The sequence below is a fragment of the Sus scrofa genome, chromosome 1 (assembly GCF_054392235.1).
Source record: "Sus scrofa isolate SSC_HxYL_T2T_F1_AM1 chromosome 1, Sscrofa_HxYL_maternal_Yorkshire_Landrace_v2.0, whole genome shotgun sequence".
NCBI lineage: Eukaryota > Metazoa > Chordata > Mammalia > Artiodactyla > Suidae > Sus > Sus scrofa.
The window spans coordinates 281,242,873-281,257,373 of NC_139383.1; the positions used below are offsets into that span (position 1 = coordinate 281,242,873).

Here is a 14,501-nt window from a genome sequence, read left to right on the forward strand (position 1 = left end):
CAGGGGTTTCAAGTGTATCTATAGTATTCATTACATTACTCTTTACTTTTCTGCATCTTGACATGTTTCCTAATAAAGCAAATTAGAGAAGAGATTGGGTGATTCCCAAATAGTTAGGTTTGAGAACCAGAATCATGCTTCAAAGTTCCATGTGCATTTGAATCCTCAGGGAATCTTGTTAAGATGCAGATTGTCTAGCCAGGACATGGAAACAACCCAAATGTCCATCGACAGAGGATTGGATTCGGAAGATGTGGTATATATACACAATGGAATACTACTCAGCCATAAAAAAGAACAAAATAATGCCATTTGCAGCAACATGGATGGAACTAGAGAATCTCATACTGAGTGAAATGAGCCAGAAAGACAAAGACAAATACCATATGATATCACTTATAACTGGAATCTAATATCCAGCACAAATGAACATCTCCTCAGAAAAGAAAATCATGGACTTGGAGAAGAGACTTGTGGCTGCCTGATGGGAGGGGGAGGGAGTGGGAGGGATCGGGAGCTTGGGCTTATCAGACACAACTTAGAATAGATTTACAAGGAGATCCTGCTGAATAGCATTGAGAACTTTGTCTAGATACTCATATTGCAACAGAAGAAAGGGTGGGGGAAAAATGCAATTGTAATGTATACATGTAAGGATAACCTGACCCCCTTTCTGTACAGTGGGAAAATACAAAAAAAAGAAAGAAAAAAGAAAATAAATCCCTACCTTGATATCAATCTAAAAAAAAAAAAAAAAAGATGCAGATTGTCGGCGTTCCTGTTGTGGCACAGTGGAAAAGAATCAGACTAGTGTCCATGGGGATGAGGGTTCGATCCCTGGCCTCACTCAGTGGGTTAAGGATCCGGTGTTGCCATGAGCTGTGGTGTAGGTCGCAGACGCGGCTTGGATCCTGCATTGCTGTGGCTATGGTGTAAGCTGGCAGCTGTAGCTCTGATTCCACCCCTAGCCTGGGAACTTCCATAGGCCACGGGTGTGGCCCTAAAAGCAACAAATCAAACCAAACACACACACACAAAAAGATATGGATTGTCTCAATAGGTCTGGGCAGGGCCTGAGAATATGCATTTCTCACTAGCTCCGGGAAAAGGACCACCTGGAGTGGCAAGGGTAGAGAAGTCCTGGTGTCTCTAGGATTCTCGCTGCCCATAGGACCATTGAGAAGTGCCCATCTGGGTAGCACCCCTCCCTTCAGGGGCTGGGCACAGGTGGCAGATTCTCGGAATCTCAGCAGAGAAACCTTGAGAACCTGGGGAGACAAACATTGGAGGGATTTCCCCAAAGAAGTGAAATCTGCAGGTGACCAAGGGAGCTATGCAGCAACATATGTTGTCTGCTGATTTTTTTTTTTTTTCTTAAATCAGTTTCTGTGTATCACTTTGTGGTCATGCCTGCATAAGTATCCTGGGGAGTGGTATGTCTCAAGCCAAATTATACGCTGAGCTGGAAATCCCTCGCCTTGGCCTTTAAGGCAAGGAGAAGCCAGGGTCACTAAAGAGTGGGGAGGGAGGGAGCCGCTGTGCAGACATTACGCTTTGCAGGCATCAAAGGTAGCAGTTCCCAGGTTTCTGGATGGTGGGGTCTTGAGCTGAGCAGAGTGACGGGCTTCTCACGCTCCTGCTAAGGGCACCCGCCTCTGAAGACGGCAGCATATGCTACTCATGAAAGGGATGGAAGTTGTCCAATTCACCAGCGTTGCCATACATGGGTATGATTTGCTCAAACAATACTTTTGTTCCTGTGAAGTCCTTTGTGCTTTATATTTCCCCATTGCACTGAAGTGCTGTGACTGCAGGGACCACACATCTCAGGCTGAGCACCTGGCCCGGTACCTGGTTCCTCATAGACGCTCAGTAACTGTTTATGGAGCGAGTGAAAGAAGTTCAACTCAGATACAGTTTTTTGAATTAACCTTTTTATTTTGAGAGCATCCTAGATTCACTATGAGGTCATAAGAAATAACACCGAGAGGTCCCAGGAACCCTTTGCCCAGTTTCCCCCAGTGGTAACATTGGGCAGAGCTCTAGTTAAGTATCTGTCACAGCCAGGAAATTGTCATCAAGACCATCCACTAGTCTTAGATTGCCCCTGTGCCACCTGCACTTGTAGGTAGGTTCATTCATCCAGCACACGGATAAGACACAGACTGGCTCCCTCACCACAGAGCCCTTTAAGTTGCCCTTTTTATAACCATACCTCCCTCCCTCCATGGTTTTGTCATTTCAAGAATATTATATAATGGAATCACAGTGTCTCACCTTTTAGGGTTGGCCTTTTCCACCCCGCACCATTCCCAGGACATTCACCCAAGTCGTGGCATCTCTCGAGAGTGTGTCCTTCCCATGCGGAGGGATAGCCCGTGGTGTGCCTGCAACCACAGGTTGTTTATCCATTTGCCCTTCCAAGGAGTTCTAGGCTTTTTCCAGTCGGGGCTATTATGCATAAAGCCACCATGAACATGTGTGTGCAGGTATTGGTGAATATATGTTATCATTTCTCTGGGATAAATGCCCACGAATGCAAGTGCTGGCTCATATGGTAACTGTGTGTTTAATGTCACAAGGAACTACCAGCAGGTTTCCTAAGAGGCTTAGCTTACCTCGTACTCCCCCCCACCCCCACCACCCCCCAGCGTGTGCGTGGTCCATTTGCTCCGTGTCCCCGCCAACGCTTGGTGTGGTTGCTGTTTTGTATTTAGAGGTCGAATTTCAAGGGCACTGGCAGAGATGATTGCTGAAAGGAACCTTGCAGTGAAGTTCCACAAGACTTTAGTAACAGCAGAGACCCTGGTAAGCTCCAGGGACACCAGTATGTCCAGAAACTTCGTGGACACATAAGCAAGCATCCAGGGGCTTGGATTTCCTGGGAGCCTTCCATCCTAGACATCCTCCTGCTTGCCTGCTTCCTGGTTCTGAACTCGCTTCAAAAGAGGACAGGATTTTTCCATTTCATCGTTAGAAGTTACTGTATAATTGCAGTTCTGCTTCTTTGTGTCACTTCAGAAGGAGAGACAACTGTTCCCTTCTGTGCAATAAGCTATTCTAGTACCTGTTGTTAGGAGGCCTGGGCTCCCTCCAAGCCTAAAGCTGTAGTCTGGCACATTTTTCAGCTTCTCTGTCCCTCAAAGAGGGGTATCCCTTCCATCTGTCTGTTACTCTCTGCTTATCAAGGGGGTGGAGGTGGTGTCTTGGCGCTCCTGACATTGAACTCCGCTGTTGGTAAGCCTGCTGCTTTTCACGAATTCTCTCTGCTGATGCAGAAGGCATCCTGTCTTTTTCTTGGCCTTAACTCTCCCAGCAGGTCTGGACATGACCGAGGCCTGGATTGGTAGGGTCTGGCCAGTTGTTGGGGTCAGTCCCTACTCTCTGGGCCAGTTGAAGATGGACCCGTATTGCTGAGTTTCAGCCTCCTTTTTTTCCTTACTCAGGTGCCATAACTTTGACTCCTTGGAGGGGGTTGTCCTGCTTTCCGGGATCCTGACTTACATAATGGTAATTTTTCTAGCCTCTGTGTGCAGCTGGAAATCTTTGCTCTCATCCCAGGCCTCCTTTAGCGATTTAACATGAAGGTCCTCGGCTCTGCTCATGCTTGCAAAGCGTGATCCAGCATCCTCACACGTTACCTTGCTAAAACAGAAAGCGTTTCTATTTAGAGCCTAGACCACACTGCGTGTGAGGAACTCTGGTTCTTTTTTGCACCTGCCTGTTTTGGTGACATGCTCCTGGGCCCCAAGTATTTTCTTGGTGAAGTGGCACAGCCAGGCCAACACTTTAGGGGAGGAGCTGCTGTGCTGAGCTGTGATGCTGCCATTAGCCCCACCCCAGTGAGGCCTGCTGCTTGGCCCCAGGTCTCCCTTTCAGGAAGGAAAAAAAAAAAATCTTATTTAAAATTCCTTTTAGAAGTTAGTGATCATGTGTGCTGCATGCCCCTTCCCAGGGTTCTAACAACCTGAGAAGTATTCTTCCTGATCATCAGAGCAATAGTAATAGCTCACTTTGATTGAGTAGTTTTCACGTAATAGACATTGTGCTTAGAATAAACTTTTATTTGTTCTTTTGAGTGTATTCGTTCACCCTGTTAAGTAGGTGATACTATCAACCCCGTTTTATACATGCAGGAACGGAGGCTGGACAAGGCTAAGAACCCTTGTCTGTGACCGAAGCACTTGCCCTTAAGGACTGCGTGACACCTCCTCCCATGCACGGAGACCTTGCTCAAGGCCTTGGCCTACCTTGTAAAAGGGCCGCAGAATGGCTGACAGGTTTCCTAGGGATTCCACAGTCATCTGGAAGCGCAATATTTTTTCAAAATATTGTCTGTGAACCACCTGCTTCAGAATTTTTACCATTGCCTATAAATGTCACAGTCAGGCTGAATCTGGGACGAGGGCAAGAGAATCTGCATTTTTAGAAAGCTCCCCCAGGGATTCTAATGGAACCTAAAGTCTACTAAATGCTATTTTCTTTCAGGGGCGGGGGGCCACACCCGAGACATATGGAAGTTCCCTGGCTAGGGGTGGAATCGGAGCTACAGCTGCCAGCTGCACCACAGCCACAGCCACGCCAGATGCCAGCCGCGTCTGCAACCTACACCACAGCTCATGGCAACGCTGGATCCTTAACCCACTGAGCAAGACCAGGGATCAAACCTGCGTCCTCATGGATGCTAGTCAGATTTGTTTCCCCTGAGCCACGTCGGGAACTCCAAATGCTGTTTTCAATGGCGTACTAATCACAGTTTATGGGTACACCTAAAACCAACAAAAGGGATTCACGAGGCTATTGGGCAGGGGTTGGGCAAACTTTCTATAAAGGTCCAGAGAGTAAAAAGTTTGAGCTTTTTTGACCCTGCATTTCTCTGTTGCAACCACTCAGCTCTGCGTTGTAACACCAAAGCAGCCGCCACAGCCTACAGCCGGAGGGTGCGGCTCTTTTCCAGTAAAACTTCATGCTTATAAACATGCGGGCGGAGGCTGTCGCTTGCTGACCCTGAGGGTCATCCTGGACCACTGGCCCCCGAGAACCCCTTTTTTGTTGGAATTATTCTTCCACTACTTCCTCTTACTTTCAGAGAGCTGTATCAATGAAGATAAAACTGCCTATGGTAACAGATAACCCCTGAATCTTAATGACTTAAATAAAGCAACAGAAGTTACTTCTCTCTTATCTCACAGCCCAGTGAGGGTACTCCTGCTTGGGATCTTCTGTGTGGTCATTTGGGGACCAGGGGTCCCCTCACGGTGTGGCTTCACTACTCTTGGTCCTCGCAGCCATCGGATGAGGAAAGAGAACCCGGATCAGCCCCGGGAAGTTTGTGTTGGTGTGGTCTGGAAGAGGGACCCATCATTCTACCCACATTTCATTGGCCAGCATCCTCGTGGGTCGGGGTCCAGAAACAGCGGTTTCTGAAGCCTGTGAGGTCCTTGGTCTCTAGACTCTCTCTAGTCCCTCTGTCTTTGCTTGAAACCTATCCAGGTCCTGCCTGGGCCCATCTCTTCCTTGTTAAAAAAAAAAGCCTTGTTAAGGTCAGCCAGCAGGAGTTAATGCACGGCCTCACTCTGACATTGGGCGCAGGTCTGACCACCTATTTTGCTGCTCTGTAACCTAGATCTCCACCTCTCCAGCCTCTGAGATCACTTTCCTCACTGGCTGCTGCCGGCCAAGGAAGCCTGTGCTACGTATTTTAGGCTGTTGCCATGGTAGCACCCCACGGCAAGATTCCAACCTCTGTACTAGCTCAGGTAGCACAGAGGCTTTTACAGGTAAACCCAAACTCTGCGGGGTTAACCTACTAAATGTTTATTTGTGGCTCACATCAGCTTCTAATACAGATGTTTTTGGAGGTACGACCTTCCCCTGGGTCATTCAGAGACCTGGGTTTTTTCCATCTCAAAGCTCTTCCATTCTCCTTATGCTCCTCTCCACCCTGCTGGCCACGGGGAAGGAGGGATCCCACAGGCACATCCCTGCTGTTTGTGTTCTCTTAGCTGGAAATCCGTCACGGCAAGAGGAGCTAGGAAATGTAGTCTAGCGACAAGCCCCAGAGGAACCAAAGATGGGTTTGGGGCTTGCATGTGGCATTATCTGTCTCTTGGGCCAGGACTGTCTGGTCTGATGGAGTGACGTCCAGGGGCTCATCAGAGAGAAGGTCAGTCAGCAGGCGACCTGCCTTGTGCTCACGAGAGGCGCCGTCAGGCGGTCGCCGGCGAGATGCGAAAGGCGTGCACATGTCTTCACGAAGGCAACAAGCATGTACTGTGTGTCCACTCTGAGCCTGGCGGAGGGCCAGGCCCTGGGGACCTGAAGAACAAGCTCCTCTTGGAGTTTTGGGTGGTCCCCTCTAAACACAGCTCTTGTGCTGGGTGCCAAGGGGCCAGAGCGCCTGGGGAGGGCGGAGGGGAGTTGAGGGTAGGTTCTAACACGGCGAGTTTGAGCGCCTCCTGCAGCCCTAGCGCTGTCATCCAGCCTGACTCCCACCATTAGCAAGGGCTGTCTCCGCAGAGGCTTGGAGGAAATGTAATTAGGGGGGGAAAGGGCATCGGAGAGCAGGGGTCCTGTTTCTCTCCCCCTTGGTTGTTTTCCTGGGACGTTGTTTTCCCTCCCTGAGGCTTCTAAGGAGCTGGTTGCTCCAGGATGCAGGGTCGTCATCTTTTTGTGTTTGTTTCTGGCTGTTGGCAGAGCTAGGGAGCCGGCACTGTGTCTTCGAACCCCCTCTGTGGTGCTGAGGGCAGCACAGTGAGGGGGCCCAAAGCCCGGCATCCTTGCTCTGTCCGTGCTGTTGCCATTTGGGTTAGAAGCGGCTGCTGCTGTTGCCGACTGCGTCACGGGCCCAGCTACCACCGAGGAGGCGGGCGGAGGTCTGGGCACACAGCGCTCGGTCCACAGCCCCCAGGCATCAGCTGTCTGTCCAAGTGCAGAGACGCTGCCCTCCCTGGAGCCCACTCTCTTGGTAGCTGAGGGCCGCTGGGGAAGAATTTTGAAGTGTTATGTAAGGCAATGACAACGTCCTCCAGGAGGGTTTTGCAAAAGGGCTGAGAAAATGAGCACGGAGGACATAGCCAACCTGGAGCAGGCCACGGAGGGAAGCTTTGCATCTCTTTCAGAGATTTTTTGGGAGAAAATCATGCCACTAGAAGCAGGAAGGTAGCCTGGGTGAGGTCTAGGACACCCTTCCAAGCTGCTTTCATTCATTTGTGGCCCCGTTTCAGCTAAAGCAGTGAGGACTGCGAAAGGTTAAATCTCTCCCATAAGATGAATTCAGCCATCTCTGTGAAATGGTGAAGCAGAATACCCTTAGACTCTAATCTCATTTCTCTCCTGCTGTCCTTCTTGGAGCCTATCAAATAGTGTCCTGGCAGAGAGTCAGATCTGTGGATGCTAAACATCAGAGTCAGTCTCTTTCTGAACGTGCCAAGAGCGCAGTAACATAGAAAATGTAGCCTCCCTTTTAAGGAAGGATGAAAAGGTACCAAATGCACCTTTCTTTGCATGTTAGATCCCAAATATTTTGGATATATTGCACACGTAATCCCCGGGAAATTTTATTTTCTGTGTTTTATTAGAGTTATTTGCATGACATATTAGAACAAAAACTTATAAAAACTGTTTGTATTTGTGGATCTTCGGTGGTTTCATGACTACTCTTGGGGTCCTGTATCTTACTAACTCCTCAGTGAGATATGTGGCTTTGGAGGGTGTAACTATGCATTCAAGATGCAAATGCAGGAACAATTTTGCCCTTGTTTTAACTGCTCTTCTTCCACAATGCATGTGATTTTTCTTATCTGATTTAAGCGTTTTTTTTGTGTGTAGGGGGGAGGAGTAGGAAAATATTAGTTGCTATTTTGTAAAAAAGCAAAACCAAAAAAACCCCCAAACCTAAATGTACTGGGAAGTTAGACCTTCTGTTAGTCCTAGTCTTTTTTTCATATTGTCATGTTGTCATAAATTCAAGGGGAGGGGTGGGGCCTACCAGGATTTTGAAGGGTTTTTTTTCCCTTCCGTTTAAAGTTTATGTCTCCCATATAGCCTCACATAATGTTGGTTGTTTTTTAATGTTGAGTGTTTGGGATAAAGAGGCTCTCTTAAACGAATGATAATTGCAAGCTTTGTCCCTTGCTTCAAGTTTACTGCAGGGCTTCTATTCCCTTGGTTATACAGAAATGAAATTATAAACCACCAGTAGCCTGGGAAATTTCAATCGATTCCAAATGACTAAATATTTAATTCAATCATTGCCTATCCTTCCAGGGATGACTCGGGTGTTTTTCTTCTTACTGAGGGCTCCATGAAAGCCCGGCTCTGCAATGGCTGCTGAGGACTGTGTCTGTTGCAAGGAGGCTCCCCTGCAGTGAGGAGCTGGGCAAGCCTGTTCCATAGCAGCCCTTTTTGCAAATGGTAGTTGATTTTTGCAGAAGGTTTGTGGCCAGATCGCTATGTATAATACTGATGAAGCATTTTTGTTCCAGCTCTGTCTCGGAAGACCTAGGCTGTAGACGTGGGGATTTCAGTAGGAAACATTATGGATCTGTGGAGCTGGTAAGTTTACACTGTCTGTTCAGTGGTAGTACATTGATTTCGATTTAGAGAGGCTCGCCAAGCTCTTTTGTTGCATATTTGCTGTTAGCCCATGAGAGTACGGTATGAGGATTGGATGGGAATGAATGACTACTGAAAGGCTCTAATAATTTGGTCTTCTTTATCTGTGTGTTTTTTTGTTACGCACTTTTAATCTGTGTCTTTCGGTTTGTTAAAAATATGTTGCGGCTTGGTATTTGTCTCTGTTAATAGTGCATATCCTTAAATAAAATGAATTATGAATTTATGAATTAAGAAAGGTAGCCTATGGCTTTTATGTTATCTTGTCCTTAAAAGTTTATAAACCTAGTTTTGAGGTTTAAATATTGTTGTAATCATATTCTGATTTTCTGTACCTTTGCTCTCTGGGTATGTGATAGGAGTTACAATATTTATGAGCTCTCTCTTTTTTTTTTTTTCCTGTGAAAAGTATATGTGTTGGATTAGATAAATAACTGCAGTAGATAATAGGTATCTGGAATGGAAATAGCCACATTTTTCTTAATGAGAGACATCGGGGTTTGTGTTACGATTTTTTTTTAAATAGTATGCTTTCGCTTTAAAAGAGGCATAATGAAGGCATAGCATAGCCTCAATTTTTCAAAAGACAGAATTGTGAGGGTTTTTTTCCCCAATGGCATGGAAATTTGAACAAAATTTTCAGGAAAATATGTTCATAAGATTCTTTTGATTACCACTTATCACTTTTTAAAAACATTACATTTATTTTTCTATTTATAAAAACTGAGTTGTTGGGATCCATTCGTACAGTACCCAGTTATCCCCGGTTAATATATGCTGCATTCTTGCTGGGTTTTAAAGGTAGAAAAATTTGTTCCAGAACTGTGTGCCAATAGCATTCTACTTGAATTCAAACATATTTTTATTACAGGTTTGATTGTATACCCTGGTCCAGGTATACTCTTGAAAATATACATTAAATGAAAGATTTGGTCCTTGTTCTTAAGGCACTTGCTGTCCTCCAGCTGGACAGATAAGATATGTAATACATCTAAAGAATGAATGTAGTCACATAAAAGACACATTGATTGACTCAATCAATGCCTATTCTGTGTCAGTCACTGGTAGCATAACTCAGACCACTGCCTCTCCTGAAAGAGCAGGTGCATAACTATAATTCGGGGTGGGAATTGGTAAATATTATGAGACGCATACAGAGAGGGCATGGTGGGGGTTGGGAAAAGGAACAACCCAGGCTAGCCAGGAAGCTCAGGGAAGCAGCCTGGAAGGCCGTATGGAGGCTGTGGGATGTGGGTTGGTGGCAAGAAAGAGAGACAGTAGGTATTTGCAAACAGCATCATTCTTGGCAGTGATGTATTCGAAGGGCAGTGAGCAAATTGTCCTGCCCAGAAGAGAGTGTCAGACGGCAGAGCTTAGTGATTACAGAGCAGCTAGGCTTTGGAATCAGACAGGCCCGGGTTCATGTACCAGCTCCATCTCTTATTATCTCTGTGAACTTCTCTGAACCTCAGTGGTGCTTAAGAGCTTGTGCTCAGAAGTCATTCTTGTTTCATCACTTACTAGTCGTATGATCTAGAATTTTTGGCCTCAGTTTACTCATCTATGAAATGGGGGTGTACATAAGATCTCCCTTAGGGTTGTCAGGAGGATTAAATGAGATAATGCACATAAGCACCATCCCCATTAACTGGCTGTAGGAGTGAAGATGAAATTTGGTAGCAAAAGTAGAACCTTGACTCTCAGGTGAAGACTTTGAACCTGATCTGATAAGTTTACTCTTGTAAACAGGGAGAGTGGTGTGTAGGGGAGATAACCTAGGTATGTAGGGTGGACCCTTTATAGCCTTGAATATCAGACTGGAAACTTGGGAGCAGCAGTTTAAAGCTTGAGCAGGCATCGGAATCCCCCGGAGATTTTATTTGAACAAATTATGGGACCCCCATCCCCAGAGGTTCAAGTTCGGTAGGTCGGGTTAGCCCAGAATATGCATTTCTAACACGTTCCCAGATGAGGTTGATGCCTCTGGTCCCAGAACCACACTTGAGGAAACCCTGCCTTAGAGAATCCCAGACAGGACATCATACCAGCATGACAAGGCATCACGGAGCCAAAGTTCTTCAATCCATTTGTTCAAGTTTTTACTCTGGGCCCATGACTCTGTGTGTGTGTGTGTGTGTGTGTGTGTGTGTGTGTGTGTGTGTGTGTGTGTGTGTGTGTGTGTGTGTTTATAATTGACTTTTAAAATGTTATTAAGTAAATTTTAAACATATTTTAGTTCCATTTCCCCACCTTGCAGCACGTGTTTTCTTCTCCTTTTGGTACCTTCCAATGTTTATAGCTACAAATGCCAATTTCTCCATGGTTGGAATCAAATTACATATTTATACTCCTGGACTCCTATATTTTGGTTAACTGTCTTTTGAAAGTATCTTCTTGTTATATAAGGCTCCAGGTTACCATGTTAATTGGTACGTGATAGTCCAACAAGGAGATCAGCCATTACCGGTGGAGCAGTTTCCCTCCTTTGGCATAACCGGGTTGTTTCTAGTTTTCCCGTGTTAGAAGTGGCATGTGCTGGAGGTTAGGGTGGTTGGGAAGGACACAGTGAGCAAGTTCCAGTTTTGCCCTCTGAGGATCTCCTGAAATTCTGACTCTTGTGTTTTAATGGTTAAGACATTATCTCTCACCAAGAATGACAAATGATGGAGTATTATTAAATTAAAAACCATTTTATGTGTTCTGGTTCAGGAGGAAGTAAATTTAATTTTTCTTTTCTTTCTTTCTTTCTTTCTTTCCTTTTGCTTTTTAGGGCCACATTTGCTGCATATGGAAGTTCCCAGGCTAGGGGCTGAATTGGAGCTGCAGCTGCTGGCCTACATCACAGCCATAGCAACCCTGGATCCTTTAACCCACTGTGTAAGGCCAGGGATTGAACCCACATTCCCGTGGATACTAGTCAGGTTCTTAACCTGCTGAGCCATGATGGGAACTCAGAGTTTGATTTTTCTTACACCTGGTTTTAATGAATATTGTTGGGAACCCAGTCGATCTTGAGCCTCCTGGGACTCAAACTTTGTAGAGGGGTCCTCAGGATTCTGTAAAATTGAAACTTTAGCATACACTTCTCCTGAGCTTCAGTGAATTGGGTAGAAGTCCTTGTGAAGAATGAACTTGGCCATTCAAATCAGTAATGAGGGCAGTAGAGAAGCTTGGTTCCCCCTAGGTTTCCGTTGGCTATCAGTTTGGTGAGTGAAGACATGAAACTCAGATCTCTGCAGACTCACGGCAGAGCTCCTCGCTCTGATTCAATGGTTATGTGTCGAAGGCTCCCACCATGGGGCAGGCACGGCGCCAGGTGCTCAGGGGGAAGGAGAAACCAGTTGTTCCGCTGTAGATGGTCTAGAGTCAGGAACCAACTGCCTCAAACTTTGAGTCTCCAGGCTGCCCCTTGGCTCGCTCCCAGCCGTGTCCCCACCTTAATCAGGGATGGTTTCGTTGCAAGGAACGGAGATCCAGCTCACGTGGAAAGTGCTTCATGGGAAGGATGCGGGTGAGCCTCCCCGGGATGCCGTGCAGGAAGCACAGCTGGGCCCCATGTGACCGGGAAGCCATCAAGCGCCTTATTCTCTATTTCTCTCTGGTCCCCGTGATTTCTCAGCTTGGCTTTTCTCCGCGTGGGAGTACCAGTCTCCTGTCTGCACGCCAGCTTCCCCGAGAGCACCGGGGCCTCTCTCCAGTCCATTTTTCCCCAGCCGCGATGGGTTTTTCAATATTTCTTTTTATCGTGGTAAAATACAAACAACATAAAATGTGCCATTTTTAAGTGTACAATTCAGGGCCATCCTGTGTTATGCAACCATCGCCACTATCTACTTTCGGAACATTTTTTATCATCCCAAATAGACACTGTACCCCCTAAACAGTGACTCCCTCCTTGTCCCCTCTCCCCAGCCCCTCATAACCTCTAGTCTGTCCTCTGTCTCTATGAGTTTGCCTCGTCTGCATATACATAGAAGAGGAATTATACAGCTTTTGTCCTTTCATGTCTGGTTTATTTCACTTAGCATAATGTTTTCAAGGTTCGTCCATGTGAGGGCATGTATCGGAACTTCATTCCTTTTATGGCTGAATAATATTCCATAGTGTGTGTACCGCGTTGTGTTTTTCTGTTCACCTATTGATGGATGTTTTGGCTGTTTCCACTTTTTAGCTGCTGTGGATAACGTTGCTGTGAGCATTGGTGTACAAGTATGTGCTCAAGCCCCTGCTTTTAATTCTTTGGAGGATCTTAGCTAGGAATGGAGTGGCTGGATCATATGGTAATTCTGTTTTTAACTTTTTGAGGCCCACTTTTTCACGGTGTCGTCACTATTTGATGTCATTTCTCCCAGCAGTGCCCCAGGGCTGCCGTTTGTCCATGGTCTCACCAACACTTATTATTTTCTTTGTTTCCCATATCCACGGCATGTGGAAGTTCTTGGACCAGGGCTCGGATCTATACCACAACCGTGACCCAAGCCACAGCAGTGACAACACTGGATCCTTAACCCACTGAGCCACCAGGGAACTCCTATTTTTCTTTTCTTTTTTTTTGAATAGCCATCCTAATGGTTTGGAAGTGGTATCCTCTTGTTGTCTTGATTTGGCTTTCATTAATGATGAGTAATATTGACTATCTTGTCATGTGCTTGTTGGCCATTTGTGTATCTTCTTTGGAGAAATGATATTCACGTCCTTTGCCCATTTTTAAATTGGGTCGTTTGCTTTGTCTTTGTTGAGTTTGAGGTGTTCTTAATATATTCTGGATATTAATCCTTTATCAGATATCTGATTTGCAAATATTTTCTCCTGTTGTGTGTATTGTCCTTTTATTCTCTTGACAATGCCCTTTGATACACAAAAGTCTTTAATTTTCATGAAGTCCAGTTTATCTATTTTTTTCTCTTGTGTTTTGGGGGTTTTATCCAGGAAATTGTTGCCAAATCCGGTGTCATGAAGATTCCCCCTTATGTTTTCCTCTAAGCATTTTATAGTTGTAGCTTTTACATTTATGTCTTTGATCTATTTTGAGTTAATTTTTGTATATGGTATAAGGGTCCAGCTTCATTCTTTTGCATGCAACATTGTTTGTTGAAAGGACTGTCCCTTTTCCACTGAATGGTCTTGGCATCCTCATCAAAAATCACTTGACCATGTATGCAAGGGTTAATTTCTGGGATTTCTCTTCAGCTTCATTGGTTTATATGTCTGTCTTTAATGCCAGAATGATTTTTTTTTTTTTTTGGCTTTTTAGGGCCACACTTGCAGCATGTGGAAGTTTCCAGGCTCGGGGTCAAATCAGAGCTGCAGCTGCCAGCCCGTGCCACAGCTCACAGCAATGCCAGATCCTTAACCCACTGAGTGAGGCTAGGGATCAAACCTGCATCCTTGTGGATCCTAGACGGATTCATTAACCGCTGAGCCATGAAGGGAACTCCCCAGAGTGATGTTTTAACCCGATATGTTTTCTTTCTTTACACTCTTCTGTGGCTCATCGCACTGCACGATCCTGCCCTATCCTGGTTGTGCCTTCCTCTCCCACCTCTCTCCTGCCTCTCACTCACCGGCCGCACCCCTCTGGCCAGGTTTTAGTCTCTAGAACAATTGGTGCTCCTCCTTGTCGGCCTTCGCTCTTCCTGGGTTGGGCTCCCCCAGTGCTTCTCACAGCTGGTCTCAGACAATGATGTATCAGAAAGAAACGTATAAATGTGTCTCTGTGAGGATAGCTCGGTTTGGGTGCTAGGAACTCAGGGTGGCCTCAAAGGATGTCTGACTGTACTGCATACATCCAAAAAAGAAAGGTTTATCATGAGCTGGGGTCGGTGTCTGCAGATTTTAACATTTGGGCCTGGGTGACTGCGAGAAGATTTTTGGAGCCTGATGTG

At 45.9% G+C, this 14,501-nt stretch overlaps 1 protein-coding gene across 28 annotated transcripts in view; it reads left to right on the forward strand.

Moving 5' to 3' along the window:
• Positions 1-14,501, forward strand: part of GARNL3 (GTPase activating Rap/RanGAP domain like 3) — a 147,651-nt gene that overhangs the window by 29,269 nt on the left and 103,881 nt on the right. For 14 of the 28 annotated variants that reach the window (XR_014826924.1, XR_014826925.1, XR_014826944.1 and 11 more), the window contains one exon: positions 8,487-8,556. The exons of 10 other annotated variants lie outside the window; for them this stretch is intronic. Coding sequence is in view for 7 of the 18 variants with exons in the window: in XM_084995476.1 (XP_084851602.1) it covers positions 8,487-8,556 (70 nt within the window). In the remaining 11 variants the exon portion in view is untranslated. Of the gene's footprint in view, positions 1-6,800; positions 7,484-8,298; positions 8,416-8,486; positions 8,557-14,501 lie in introns of those variants that run through there. 4 more of the 28 variants (XR_014826942.1, XM_084995513.1, XM_005660437.4 and 1 more) reach the window with 3 other exon arrangements.